Source organism: Alexandromys fortis, unplaced genomic scaffold, assembly GCF_014885135.2.
Source record: "Alexandromys fortis isolate MF-2015 unplaced genomic scaffold, M_Fortis_MF-2015_v1.1 scaffold_282, whole genome shotgun sequence".
Taxonomy (NCBI): Eukaryota; Metazoa; Chordata; class Mammalia; order Rodentia; family Cricetidae; genus Alexandromys; species Alexandromys fortis.
Genome location: NW_026068199.1, coordinates 376,650 through 391,612, shown reverse-complemented (window position 1 = coordinate 391,612; position 14,963 = coordinate 376,650). Strand labels below are relative to the sequence as shown.

At 39.9% G+C, this 14,963-nt stretch overlaps 1 protein-coding gene across 1 annotated transcript; it reads left to right on the top strand.

The window, feature by feature from the left end:
* Window positions 1-489: 489 nt before the first annotated feature.
* LOC126493083 (neuroplastin-like) lies at window positions 490-2,960 on the top strand. Its single transcript, XM_050129873.1, is given in 4 exon segments — window positions 490-523; window positions 953-1,059; window positions 1,209-1,550; window positions 1,552-2,960. Coding segments are annotated over 4 exon segments (942 nt in total). The 3' UTR covers window positions 2,011-2,960.
* Window positions 2,961-14,963: the final 12,003 nt, after the last annotated feature.

Here is a 14,963-nt window from a genome sequence, read left to right as displayed (position 1 = left end):
CACTGAGTTTTTCCTGTGTCCCTGTGTCAGAGGCAGGAATGGGAGAACTAAGAGTAAATCAAGAATTAACTCACTGGACCATATTCCCAACAAGATTATTAAGGAAATATCACCAGTGATACAGAAAGGATATCTTGTGTCCTCTTGAGAGACTGGTCCTCCAGTTTCTTTTTTTCATCTCAATTATTAGATTATCTCTGTTTAAAGATGGAGAAACTAACCTCCCCAATTTCCCTGCATAACAGCTCTCGACTAAGCTCTCTTGTGATGACTACTCCAGGGTCCTTTGAGCCGTTCTCATGTGGACAGAAAAAAAAATTATGGCACAAACTGTTCTTTTCCTCCACTGAGCTGCTAAAAAAATCTAACATGGGAATGAGTTCAATACATCTAGTCTGAGGCATATATTATCACAGGCATAAATGGGGGATTATAAAAGATGATTATCACAATTCCTGCAGGGAGAGAATTTGAAGAGCAACTGAGCACATGAGAAGAAACGCAGGCACCTTGATCCTCAGAGGTAGGTATTAGTGAGTTTTCAACTTGAACAAGGGAGAAAACTGTTCACCTACCCCTATTTTCTCTCAAACAACTGACTGTCAATAGGTTCTTCTCTGCCAATGTAGCCAGGGACACTGCTGTCTTCGGGAGATAATATGTTCCTGCTCAATCAGTTATGGTACAGGATAGACAGTTTCTTATTGTCCACAGTAGGTCAAAACTATGAAACTTAATATTAGGAGGCAAATATACTCTGACATGTAAGAGGAATGAGAAACAAGAGAAACATGTCTGTTCCAGAAATTAAGGTTGGTTTAAGAATATAAATCATGAGGCGCTGAGGTGGTAGGAGGATGGGGAAGGATGGAACAGCCTTCCTCGCTCACTCCCTTGAGCGCTCGCCCGCCCGCCCCCTCCCTCCCCTCCCTTCCCTGGTCCATTCTCTGAGCTCTCTGGCTAGGGAGGGTGTCGGGCTCTTCGCTCCCCAGCGCCCTGGCCCTCTCACTCTTGCTGGTCTCTGGCTCGCTCCTCCCAGGGCCAGGCGCTGCTCAGAACGGGTCATAATGTTCATATTCTCAGAAACAGCTCAGCTAGTCTTCGAGGCGTAGTCACAAAGAAAATTAATTCCTGATGGAACTAAGAACATCAAGGCAGAAAGAATTCCAGGCAGGCCGCTAGAAGTGAATATTGATTGTGAGCTATGAGAGCCAAGAATTGTCACCAGTGAAGAGGTCATTATTCGAGAAACCCTCCTTCCTGTTACCCTGCAGTGTAACCTCACCTCCAGCTCTCACACCCTTATGCACAGCTACTGGACAAAAAATGGAGCAGAACTCACTGCCACATGTAAGAATGTCAGCAACATGGAATACAGGATCAATAAGCCAAGAGCTGAGGATTCAGGCGAATACCACTGTGTGTATCATTTTGTCAGCACTCTTAAAGCCAATGCCACCATTGAAGTGAAAGCTGCTCCTGACATCACTGGCCATAAACGGAGTGAAAATAAAAATGAAGGGCAAGATGCCACGATGTACTGCAAGTCAAGTTGGCTACCCCCACCCAGAATGGATATGGCGCAAGACGGAGAATTGTGTGTTCCTGGACATTTACAATAGCTCTGGTAGCTTCTTCATCATCAACAAGGAGAATTACACTGAATTGAATATTATGAATCTCCAGATCACAGAAGATCCCGGCGAGTATGAATGTAATGCCACCAACTCCATTGGCTCTGCCTCAGTTTTCACCGTCCTCAGGGTACGGAGCCACCTTGCCCCACTTTGGCCTTTCTTGGGAATTCTGGCTGAAATCATCATCCTTGTGGTGATCATTGTTGTGTATGAGAAGAGGAAGAGGCCATATGAGGTTCCTGATGATGATGAACCAGCCGGGCCAATGAAAACCAATTTTACCAACAATCACAAAGATAAAAACTTGCGCCAGAGACACGAATTAAGCACTACTTATAATCTCTTTAGGTTTCTGAAAACGGTGGCAACATGACCTGCTAAATTTTCTGCTTGGACCTCTTTGGTCTCTCCCTTTCAAGTGAGCAACACCACAATGACCGTCTAAAAGCATGCCTTATTTAGCCTCTCCTATAAGGGTGACCTAGCCAGGTACATTTTAAACAATGCTTCAGTGTAGAAGGTGTAAACTATTTTGGGCTTGATGTGCTGTGAATGTTGCTTTCCCTCCCTTTGTTAAAATATTTAAATAGAAGTGGAAAGGTCCTCTGAGGATCATGCATGCGCCATTTTTTACTTATGCAGCTGTTAAATTGGCAAAGCTCTAAAATGCACTGCTGCCATCTAGTGATCATTTTGTAAAGTACAGCAAAACCTACAGATATATACAGTATATAAATATATATATATTTATATTTTTGGGGTGGGAAAAATCCAAAATAAAGTAAACGCCTGTTTCATTTTTAAGCTGCTGATATTCATTCCTTATTGTCTGTCAGATGAGGAAGCTGCAGTTCTGGTAATAAAGGTGAGGGTGTCACTCTAAGGGCTTACCCTATAACTTTTAAGAACCTGGAACAGTCCATTGGATGGGTATAATGAATTGCAGTATATATGTATGATTGCTTTCTAAGTGACTATTTTTCTTTTGTCAAATCATGTAAATTCTGAAATCTTTTGCACTGATGTGTTGAACCTTATTCTTGTACATTCGATCAAGGCAACTTTTATAATTTCCCTTTTGTTTTCAATGACCCTGAAATGTTAATAGCATGGTGATATTCTATGCAACTCTAGTTATACTTTTGGTTTGACACTGTATTTTCCACATTGGTTTAATGATTGATGATAGATTTTATAACCTGACTGGGTTCTCATACGGTACTAACTGTAGATGCATGTACTTGTGTTCTGTATAATTATTGAAGTGCAATGGTGTACAAAAAAGTGGACTCACCTGTTTTTAACAATAAAACATTGATAAAAGGTGAAAAATAAAAAAAGAATATAAATCATAAAAATCTCTCTCTTTTTCTCTCCCTTTCTCTCCCTTTCTCTCTCTCTCTCTCTCTCTCTCTCTCTCTCTCTCTCTCTCTCTCGTTTCTTTCACAGAAATAAAGGGGAATGCATTCCTTCAAATAGACGAGGAAACAATTTATCTGAACCTCATACCCATTTAGAGAAGGACAGAAACCCAATCACTGTGCAAGCCAATAAAACCCCAGATTGAGTGTTGCTGTCAAGCAAATCACGCAAACATACAGCCCACATTTGATCAAGCCATTTAAATTCTTCTCAAACTGAGGTTGATTCAGGATAGACAATTGTGTACTTCCCAACATGAGCCTTTCCTGGAGAGCAACGGGAGTCATCCTCAGCTGGACAAATACCGACTTTCATTTAATAATACAAACTACATCATACTGTGTGGTCAGGAACTATGATGAATGTGGAGTAGCAAGGATGAGGTGCCACTGAGCAAGCCTGGAGGAGAATAAACCTGACCCAGAAACTAGGAGGGTTCATTTCTGCCAGCTAATATGATGCTTTTGTTTTCTGTACATCTGAGCAATCTGCATTAGAGAAAACTGATGAGGTATTATCTGTGACTCTCAGTTATCTGGGGTTATGTTCTTTACATGAAGCTTATCTTACCAGGATGTGGCAGCACCTATTCCCTTAGAATGACCCCAGTGAGGAGGCTGATGTGAGTGACCTCATAGCACTGAGGGCAGATCCTACTAGTTCACAGAACATGTTCCATCACTTATTCTCAGGTCAGGCAAAATGCATGGCCATAACACCAGGGTAAGAGAGGCCACAGGCATGTTATAGACTATGCAAGACAAGTCACAGGGGTGCATAAGTTGCAGAGGCTATAATAGAAAAGTCCCCTTATTCATGAATATAATGAAAAGCATGTGATAAATATATTCCCAGTGTGGAAGCTTTATACTGAAATACATTTTAAATAATTCTTTGAAGATAAATACATGCTTAAAATGTAGTTGTTCACCATATAATCCTAAAGAACTTAATGTTCATGTTCACCACACCCCCCCAGGAAACTCATTCTTTCTTTTTTCTTTTTTTGTGGGATATGATTCAGGCCTTTAATATTTTTGTTCCAAGTTTTAATTCTCAGTGAAGAGGATGTATATCAACTCTTTGATAAACTCTTCCACAGACTGTATACAGTGAGATTAGGCAACCATGTCTTGGAAAATAGTGTCAGCTGCTCAGTCATTGATAATAAATTTGACCATAGTCTCATTTGTAGAATCAACTGACACCTATGCTACCCTTGAAGGATTTACAGTATAGTTCTTTCTAATACTAATTCCATAAAGGAAACACTACATCTCAACTACTCCCTGCTTTTTTACCTTTTAAAAAAATCTATTTTTTTTTTAAATTACCAATCCAAGTTCCCACTCCCTCCCCTTCTCCCATTCCCTCCACACACCCTCCTACCCCACCCCCATCTAATCCTCAGAAAGAGTAAAGAACATTGCTTTGTGGAAGGTCTGAGGCCCTCCCTACTATATCTAGGCTGAACAAGGTATACATCCAACGAGACTAGGATCCCCCAAAAGCCAGTATATGCAGTAGGGATAAATCCTAGTGTAACTGCTAGTGGCTCCTCAGTCTGCCTCAGCCATGCAACTGTCAACCCCATTCAAAGGGACTTGTTTGGTCCCATGCTTGTTCCTTCCCAGTCCGACTAGAGTTAGTGAGCTCATTAATGAGAGTATCAGGTAAACTCAGTGGGTGAACACATCATGGTCTTGACCTATTTGCTCATATTCTCATTCCTTCCACTCTTCAGCTGGACTTTGGGAGCTCAGTCCAGTGCTCTGCTGCGGGTCTCTGCCTCTGTTTCCATCAGTTGCTGGATGTAGGTTCTATGGTGATATTTAAGATAATCATTAGTCTGACTACAGGGCAAGTCAAGATTGGGCTCCTTTCTTTTATTATATAGTGCTGAAATAGCCCTGAATGGCCTCAAACTCACTGCTTAAGGGCTGATCATTTAAACTCCTGATATTTATACCTCCAAATAATGAGTGCTGACATCACAGACTTGAGCCACTACATCAGATTTTTGCAATGCTAGGGGATCAAACCCAGTCCTTTGAGGACATCAGACAAATACTCTAACAACTGATCATTTTTCTTCCCCCAATTCTACCTCTCACTTTTTGATATGGAAAAGGACAGATATGCAGGGACATACAAGATGGTGATTATTGATAATGAAATTGATAAAAAGGCAATCAATGATGCTTTTTGTGCTTGGGAAAGCAAGGGGAAACAGTAACCTCTATCTCATTCTCCATGTGACAAGCAAGATATCTATTCTTTCTTAGCCAATCCTTTGAAATTATGATGGGTTATGGAACGTTCCTCATGTTAAGTATTCCTAGTATCGGATCATTATAGAAGGGGATACTAAAATACTTGTAAGACCTAGAGGTACTTGATGACTACAAGAAAACTATTTTCTGTATGTTGATGGAAGCCCCAAATGGTCGGGATAACATTTACAAACTTCATATGATCTCAATACAGACCAAATCCAAAATGGGTATGGGCAATGGATAAGACATCCTACAAATAAATGAAGAGCTATTGGCATATGATACCTACTGTGAGAAGGTGAGTGAGGTCTCTTTAAAGGTGAGGTCACTGGTAGGATGCTGTAGAATCTAAGGGCAACAATATTTGCACCGAGTGGGAGGAGAGATAACATAAAGCCTGGTGTTTAAGGAAGAACAGTAAATTTGAGAGGCATAAATCAAAACGTGTTATACAAAATTATTGAAAAACTCATTCCTAAAAGTAAGGAAGAAAAATAGAGTTGATATTTCCATTAAAAAAGTGATATGAGACAAAGACTTCAATTTCAGTGAGAATTTATGGTAGTGCATTTGTTAAACCAGAAGTAAAAGATTGCTTCCTAATAATGAGAAAAAGATCAGTCAAACATCAAGTAAAACATTATAAGTATTGTTCAGGGTTGTTGAGATACATCAGTGGCTAAGAGCATTAAGTGGTTAAGAGTGGTTAAGACCAAGATCAGGTCTTAGCATCCACATTGTGCTTCTCAACCATGAGTAACTCTAGTCCTAGACAATCCAGTGTTCTCTTCTGAACACCACACACAAAGGATAGGCATGGTATGTATACATACAGGAAGGAAAAATACTCATACAAGAAAAATAAAAAATGCATTGAAATTTAAAATTTTAAGCTGTAAACTCTCATGTAAAGCATTTACTGCTACAAATTCAGAGAGAGACACAAAACAACAAGATAAAACAGATCCTTCCCGTCACTTTAACACTGGACACAACATCCAAACAGAACAGCAGTAAGAAATCAGCCAACTTGCAGTCAAATGGTTCAGTCTAGAAAAGATCATATTGAGTGAAGTAACCCAGACACAGAAAGACAAATATAATATGTACTCACTTATAAGTGACTTTTAGACATAAAGCAAAGAAAAACAAGCCTACAATTCACAACCTTAGAGAACCTAGACAATAAAGGGACCCTAAGAGAGACATATATGGTTCTAATCTACATGGGAAGTAGAAAAAGACAAGATCTCCTGAGTAAATTGGATACATGGGGATCATGGGAGAAAGTAGAAGTTGGGGAGGTATGGAGGGAAGCAAAGAAAAATATATAGCTCAATAAAAACAATAAAAAAGAGATAGAAAAAGAATTCCACCAAAACCAAGCAACACTGCTTGATGGAGGAAGGACATTGGTTAATTATAATAAAGAAACTGCCTTGGCTCATTTTATTGGTTAGAACATTAGGTGGGTGGAGTAAACAGAAGAGAATTTTGGGAAAAAGAAGCTGAGTCAGGGAGTCGCCATGGTTCTCCCACTCCAGACAGACGCAGGTTAAGATCCTCCCTGGTAAGCCACCTCGTGGGCTACACGAAATATTAGAAATGGGTTAGAACAATATGTAAGAGCTTGCCAATAAGAGGCTACAGATAACGGGCCAGGCAGTGTTTAAAAAAATACAGTTTCCGTGTAATTATTTTGGGGCATAAGCTAGCCATGTGGGCGGCCGGGTGCCGGGGACGCAGCCCCGCTGCTCCTATTTCAACACTGAGGACCACAAAAAAATAAACCAGCTACAACTAACTTGGTGAGATTCTCCACTGTGTCCTTCTGGGGTTCGGAGGCAGGTGTTGTGCCAAAAATGTTAAAACAGATCAAAGTCACCTAAAGATACTGGATCTCAACCCAGGGCAATTGACTCTCTTTGTCTAGCCCAAAATGTAAGATTCTCCTTATCACTTCTCTTGGCTTCTGACAGACTCAAGTTGTCAGATGCTCAAAGAAACAAGATAGAAGTAGGGCATGTGAAGTAATTAAGAGGTCCGAGACTTCCTCCTGGGTTGTACAGTCTTAGTCACTTAATTTCTAACATGTGAATATATATTTTTATCATCATGTAACTTCACAAAACCCAAAACAACCCCCTTTTCTGCTGCAATACAACTTGCTCCAGTCTTCTTGATGTGTTTTTCAAATCCATGATGCCATGTGAGTTCAGAGTTTATGTCTGGATTTTTTTGAATGTTGCTATCTTAGATCTGAGAACTCAGGGTGAGAGAATGTTCTCTGAGTTCATAAATAACAGAGCCTCCTTTCTTGTTGCTCAGCCTCGGATACAGGATGATGGAAGATGATTCTCCTAGACATGACTTTCCTTGATTCACCAGCTGCGGATCTAGAATAGAGGAGGAATGGCGTCCTCCCAGGAGCACCTGAATGTCAGAAGCACAAAGGCATGACGTTCTGGGACATTCTTGCTTGCATTTACCACAGCTAGTTTCAAAATGTGTCACAATTTATTCTCCATCTCCTTAAGTAAAATACCCACTGTGCACATCACAGAGACATGGAGTTACACTTACAGCACACACACATACACACACACTTGTTCTAATGCATTATAGTGTATGCCTATGGTAATTAGTAAATAATAAACATGTATAAAATATTTTACCTTGATTTATTGAAGCAGGTAAGGTTTGCAATTCTAAGAACACATTCATACATAATATGTGGAATTAGCGATGAACCTCTATATGTTTATGCAATTAAGTGTATATACGTTTGAAAAATATTGATGGCAGGAATACTTTCTACTGAAATACATATAATCTAAAAACAAATGAATATACATAGTTTGGAATTATTGTTTGTGGGGAATTTTTAAAAGGGAAAATTCAAAAAAGCAACAATAAACAGCATAACCAAGAGTTTCAGAGTGGCAGCAGATTGGTTTCCTGGAGACTTTTCAGCCAGTCATGCTCAGAGTCGCTGTAGTGAACGGGCAGCTACCCATCTCCAAACGCACTGAGTATGCAGGCCCAAGTGATCTCAGGAGGCCATGTCGATCCAGAATTTCCAAATGTCAGTAATAAAGATCATTTAGAGGTCACATACATAAAATCCTCCTCATTTAAGTAGGGCAGACTTCCAGAACAGGAGGAAAGAGGCACCCATGACTCTCACCTCACTCTGAAGGCTGAGGTCATAGAACTCACAGAGAATTGTTTTTTTTTTTTTTTTTTTTTTTTTCGAGACAGGGTTTCTCTGTAGCTTTGGTGCCTGTCCCAGAACTAGCTCTTGTAGACCAGGCTGGCCTCGAACTCACAGAGATCCGCCTGCCTCTGCCTCCCGAGTGTTGGGATTTATTTATTTATTTGTTTGCTTATTTATTTATTTATTTATTTATTTATTTATTATGTATACAATATTCTGTCTGTGTGTATTCCTGCAGGCCAGAAGAGGGCACCAGACCTCATTACAGATGGTTGTGAGCCACCATGTGGTTGCTGGGAATTGAACTCAAGACCTTTGGAAGAGCAGGCAATGCTCTTAACCTCTGAGCCATCTCTCCAGCCTCCCCGAGTGTTGGGATTAAAGGCATGCGCCACCACCGCCCAGCATCACAGAGAATTCTCTCTGATACCGTTGAACTAAAATTCTGGGTCTTACTCGTGGTGAGGGGTGGTAAACTACTTCACTATTCTGTATAAGGAAGCTGTCCACAAGGATTCCTGATTAACAGATTGAGGCACTTATTCCACAAGCGATACTGTGGGATGTGGCTACACTGAGAGTGACCTGTACTAACATTCTTGGGAGTGGGGACAGTAGAGAGTAAAGCTGGTATGTACTCTTTTTTTTTCTTCATTTCCACCGCAGCATACTCAAAACATGTTGCTATTCTGTGTGGGTCCCTGAAACTGCTATGTTCAGCAGAGGAGCTATTGGCATGGGGAAAGAAGGAAGTCCTGCTCATCATAGCTTAGCTGACAAGTGCTCTTTCACATCTCCAGAGCCTGAGGCTAAGCTGTTTACTCTAAGCAGTTTTTAGTTTGAATCAGGGTTTCTCTGTAGCTTTGGAGCCTGTCCTGGAACTAGCTTTTTTAGACCAGGATGGTGCCTCACTGTAAACATTTTAAGTACAATTTGGGGGTTAAAAAACCCTCTGGTTCAGTATAATCCTCTATTCAGAAGGTGGCATTTTCATATTGAAACTGAAATCAAAGTGTAAGTCACCTTTTTCAAGAAGATAGATTCTATCATGCATTGTATTTGCGTCTAGGGAAGGACTTGGTATAGTTTTAGTCATACACGTAGCACAGAGTCACTTGAGCTATTAGTCACCAGTGGTCTTTGTTGTGGGATCTTGTGGAAGGTCCTGGATACACAGATAATGCAAAGGTCACCTAGGCCCTTAGCCACATTCATCCTGTTTGTGGGAGCTTGATATGGCCTGGACAAAAGTTAGAATAAATCACCAGGTTATTAGCCACCTCCATTTCTAGCCTGCTGGGTGGAAAATCAGTAATGCATTCTATCCTTGAAAAGACCCCCTTGCAGTTATAATAGTCTTAGTTTCTCTAGTGCAAATATATGTGCTCCAAACAACATTCTTCTGAAATTTTCCTGGTTCCAATGACCTTGTTCCAATGGGCATTTCTGAATACAAACCCATTGGCCTCCACCTCAATGAATTGTGAATACCTTTCTGAATGATCATCCCTAAAGATCACCCACTATTTCCAGAATAAGAAAATCTTTGTAGGAAGTATGCCAAGCGACATCTGAGTTCAGAGAGAAAAGGACATGGGCACCTCTTGAGAGACAATCAGCTTCATGTGGCACTTAGATATAAAAATTGGTTTGTGTATGAACCTTGAAAACTAGAGTATCTGTTGGTTCATTTGAGGTCCTAGGTCCCAAGTTCATGACCTGAATATTTTGATTCTGTTCTTAGATACAAAGAAGTTAGGGTGTTGCCTATTTGGACATAAGTAGTGTCTACCAGATGCCATGACTGAAACTGCATGGTTACATACCTGAAGATTCCATAAGTCCTGGTTGCACTGAGAAGCAGGCAGTGCCATGGAACTGTGCTACATAGGATAGGTGAAGGGAAGCCAACTTTGTTCTGAGCTGATACAACACAAAGACCTGTGATATCAACTAAACAGGGTGTATCAAGTTATAATATAATGAAGCACATTCCTTCTTATTAAAGCTGAACAAGGCAACCCAGTAGGATGAAAGGTTCCCCAAGGCAGGCAAAATAATCAGAAACAGCACCTCTCCCCACTATTAGTAGTCCCACAGTAGTCTCCAGCTACATGACTGAAACATATTTGCAGAGTACATAGGTTAGACCCATACTGGCTCTCTGATTGTTGGTTCAGTCTCTGTAATTCTCTGGGGGCCCTGTTAAGTTGATTCTTTGAGCCATTTTATTAAGTGTTGTCACCCCTCTGGCTCATGAAATTCTTCTTAGTCTCTTCTGCTCACTTTCTAGACCTCTACCTAATGGTATATTTTTGTGGGTCTGTTTCTGCTCGCATCAGTTGCTAGTTCAAGTATCTCTGGTGATGATCTGGTTATGTTTGTAAGTCACCATTCTGGTTACATGAAACATCTGGTTTAAATTCCAGATGCTCCACTACTAGGAGACTTTCCAATGGTCACCCTCATGGATTCCTGGGAGTACATTTCTACTTTACCACACAAATATCCCCACATTTCTCTAACCTCTGCCAGTACTCTTTCTCTCCATTCCTTACAAAATCTTTCCTGTTCCCATTCCCACCTGCCCCTGGTACACCTGTGAAATCTCTTCTATTTCCATCTCTCAGAGAAATTTATGTGCCCCCCACCTTGATCACTCCTTGTTACTTAGAATCTCTGAGTTTTAGATTGCAACATGATTACCCTTTACTTCATAGGTGATATCCACTTATAAGTGAGTTCATACTATGTTTGTTTTCCTGTGTCTGGGTTACCTCACTCAGGATAATTTTTTAAATTTCCATTCATTTGCCTGCAAATTTCATGATGTTATGTTTTTTACAGGTGAGTAATACTTCACTGTGTAAATGTAACACATTTTCTTTATCCACTCTTTACTTGAGGGATATCTATGTTGCTCCCAGCTTCTTACTACTACAAAGCAACTTAGTATGATCACAGTTGTGCAAATGTCCTTATGCTATGATTGAGCATCATTTGGATATCTGCTCAGGAGTGGTATATCTGTGTCTTGAGGTAGATTGGTTCAAAAATTTTTGAGAATCCTGTATATTAATTTGCAAAATGGCTTGACAAGTCTGTGCCACCCCTAGCAATGGAGAAGTATTCACCTTGCTTCACATCCTCTCCAGCATAAGCTGTCACTTTTGCTTTTCATCATAGCCCCTCAGACAGGTATAAGATGGAATATCGGAGTTGTTTTGCTTTGCATTTCCCTGATTGCTAAGTATATTGAACATTTTTAAAGGGTTTCTCTTAGACGCCCGGCTAGCTCAGTCGGTAGAGCATGAGATTCTTAAAGAGTTTCTCTACTATTTGTGATTTTTCATAATTAATTTTTGAGAATTTTGTTTAGATCTGTGTACTATTTTTAGTTAGATTATTTGATTTTTGATGTATAATTTCTTGATTTCTCTATATATTTTCAAAATTACCTCTCTGTCAGATATGGGATCCTGAAGAAATTTTACTGTTTTATAGACTGTTGTTTTATCCTATTTGCAGTCATTTTTTTTCCTTACAGAAGCTTTTCAATTTCATGAAGTCCCATTTGTTAATTGTTGATCTTAGTGTCTGAGCTATTGGGGTTCTATTCAGCAAGCTGTGTCCTGGACCAATGCATTCAAGACTATTTCCAACTTTCTCTTCTATCAGTTTCTGTATATCGGGATTTATGTTGAGGCCTTTGATCCTTTTGGACTTGAATTTTGTACAATTTGATAGGCATACATTTAGTTGGATGATTCTACATGCCAGCATCCAGTTAGAACAGCACAATTTGTTGGAGATGCTTTTATACCCACAATGCGTATTTTGATTATTTGCTGAAAATCTGGTGTCCATAGGTATGTGAATATATATCTGAAATTTTTTGTTCCTTTACACTGATCAACCAGTCTGCTTTAATGAAAATACCATGTGATTTTTTTTCACTGTATGGTTTAAAATTAGGGGTGATGGTATCTACAGAAATTCTTTTATTGTACAGGATTGTTTTAGATTCCCTAGGTTTATGTTTATCCCTGTGAAACTAAGTGTTGTTCTTTCAAGGTCTGTAAAGAATTGTGTTGATACCTGGATGAAGATTTCGTTGAATCTGTGAGTCATTTTAATAAAATCACTCTCTTATTATCCTCATCCTACCAATCCATGAGCATAAGAGACTACATACTCAACAACAAAGCAAATCTCATTAGATATAAAAAGTGAAATAACCCCCTGTATCTTTTCAGATCACCACACATTAAAGTTGGAGTTGAACAACAGCACAAAGTACAGAACACCTACATTATAGAAACTGAACAACTCTTAACTGAATTACAAATGGGTCAAGAAAGAAATAAAGACATTAAAGACTTCCTAGAATTCAATGAAAATATTCAAAATATTTCATTATGACACATAATGGAAGTAATGCTAAGACAAAAACTCCTAATACTAAGTGACTTCTTTTGGAGAAATCTCACACTAGTGAATTAACAGCAAATCTGAAAGCTCTAGAACAAAAAGAAGCAAATACACCTAAAAGGAGTTGAGGACAGGAAATAATCAAACTTAGGGCTGAAATGAATAAAATAGAAACAAAGAAAATTATACAAAGAATCAACAAAGCAAAAAAGTTTATTATTTGAGAAAATGAACAAGGTAGACAAACCTTATCAAAACTAACTGATAGCAGAGAGAGAATATACAGATAAACAAAATCAGAAGTGAAAAGGTGCGTATAGTAACATACACTGAAGAAATACTGAGAGACAGGTAAGCAACTGCTGAGCAAGTGAGCCAGACCCAAAGACTGCTGAGGGTCATCTGGTGAATCTGGGACCTTCAAGGGAGTAGACCTAAGCCAGGACCCCTGTGGGTCTAGGTATGAGTCTAAGACTTCCAAGAAACTAGGCCTGGGCCAGGACTTCTGCCAGTCTGGGCATGAATCTGGGACCTCTGAAAGAATAGGTAGAAACCAGAGTTCTCTGTGGGTCCATGCATGAGTCTGGGTCCTCAATGGGAGTAGGCTTGAGCCAGGGCCTCTGTGGGTCCAGGCTTTGGTCTGGAACATCAAAGGGAATAGGCAGGAACCAGAAACATTTGCTGGTCCAAGAGTGAGTCTGGAACCTCTGGGGGAGTAAGCCTGAGCCAGGTCCTCTGCAGGTCTGGGTGCAACCGAACCTGGGAACTCCAAGGGAGTAGACCAGAGCCAGAGTCCTTTACAAGACCAACCACAAGCCATGGACCTTTGCAGGAATGGATCCATACTAGGGATATTTACAGAAACAGGTCTGAGCTAACAACTTAGGTTAGATCAAGCCTGAGACAGCAAACTCCAAGGAAGTGGTGCAAAGCCTGGGATCAATGAGTGACCTCCAGGAACACAGAGTGACCAAAGGGGTAACTAGAACCATGGCACTGACTGTACTACAAGGAACAACCATCTGAGCCTTGGATTCACTGGCACCTAGGAGATTAATCAACAGAATCATAGACAGCACCAACCACACTTATTAGATGAAAATATAGGAAGAAATGGTAAGAACACATGCAACAAAACAAAGAGCAACATGACACCAGTAAAACCTAAAGACCCTACAACAGCAAGACATGTAAAACCAAATATAGATGAAGCAGAAGAAAATTACCTAAAAAATAACTTCAGGTGAATGTTTAAAACTCTTAAAGAGAAAATGATAAATTCCCCCAAAGAAAAGGAGGAAAAGACAAACAAAAAATTGGAAGACATCAGCAAATCTCTTAAAGAAAACCAATGAAAAATAATTAAACATATGAAAGACCTCCCCTTTGGATGTCAGTGTGGCAATTTCTCAGATAATTAAGAAACAACCTTCCTCAAGACCCAGTAATATAACCCCAGAGAATTTAGACAACAAAGAGGACCTTAATCGAGATATACATAGATATAATCTTCATGGGAAGGAGATAAGGACAAGATCTCCTGAGTAAATTGGGAGCATGGGTATCATAGGGGATTCACTGATGAAGTGGAGAATACTCAAGGATATGACTAGAAAGAGGGGGCATTTGTGAAAGTTAGTAACCTAGTGGGAGCGAAAACAGCAGAACTCTACAAGGATGACCCCAACTAAGAATCAGACAGAGCAAATACACAGCCTGATCTGACCATCTTCTGTGACCATGCCATACTTCCAGTGGAATGATTGGTACACCAACCCATCCATATAACCTTCAGTCTACACACTGTCCTTGCCTATGGGATGTGCTTGTGTAAGTGTGGTGCAGAGTTTGAAGGAGTTGTCTAGATGGCTCAGATACCACATTTAGATAGAGCTAAATGTGACTGAATAAAAAAGTTGTCAATGTAATGATGTCTAATAATATTCTGCTATATATTGGTGCCTAGTCCAATTGTAATCA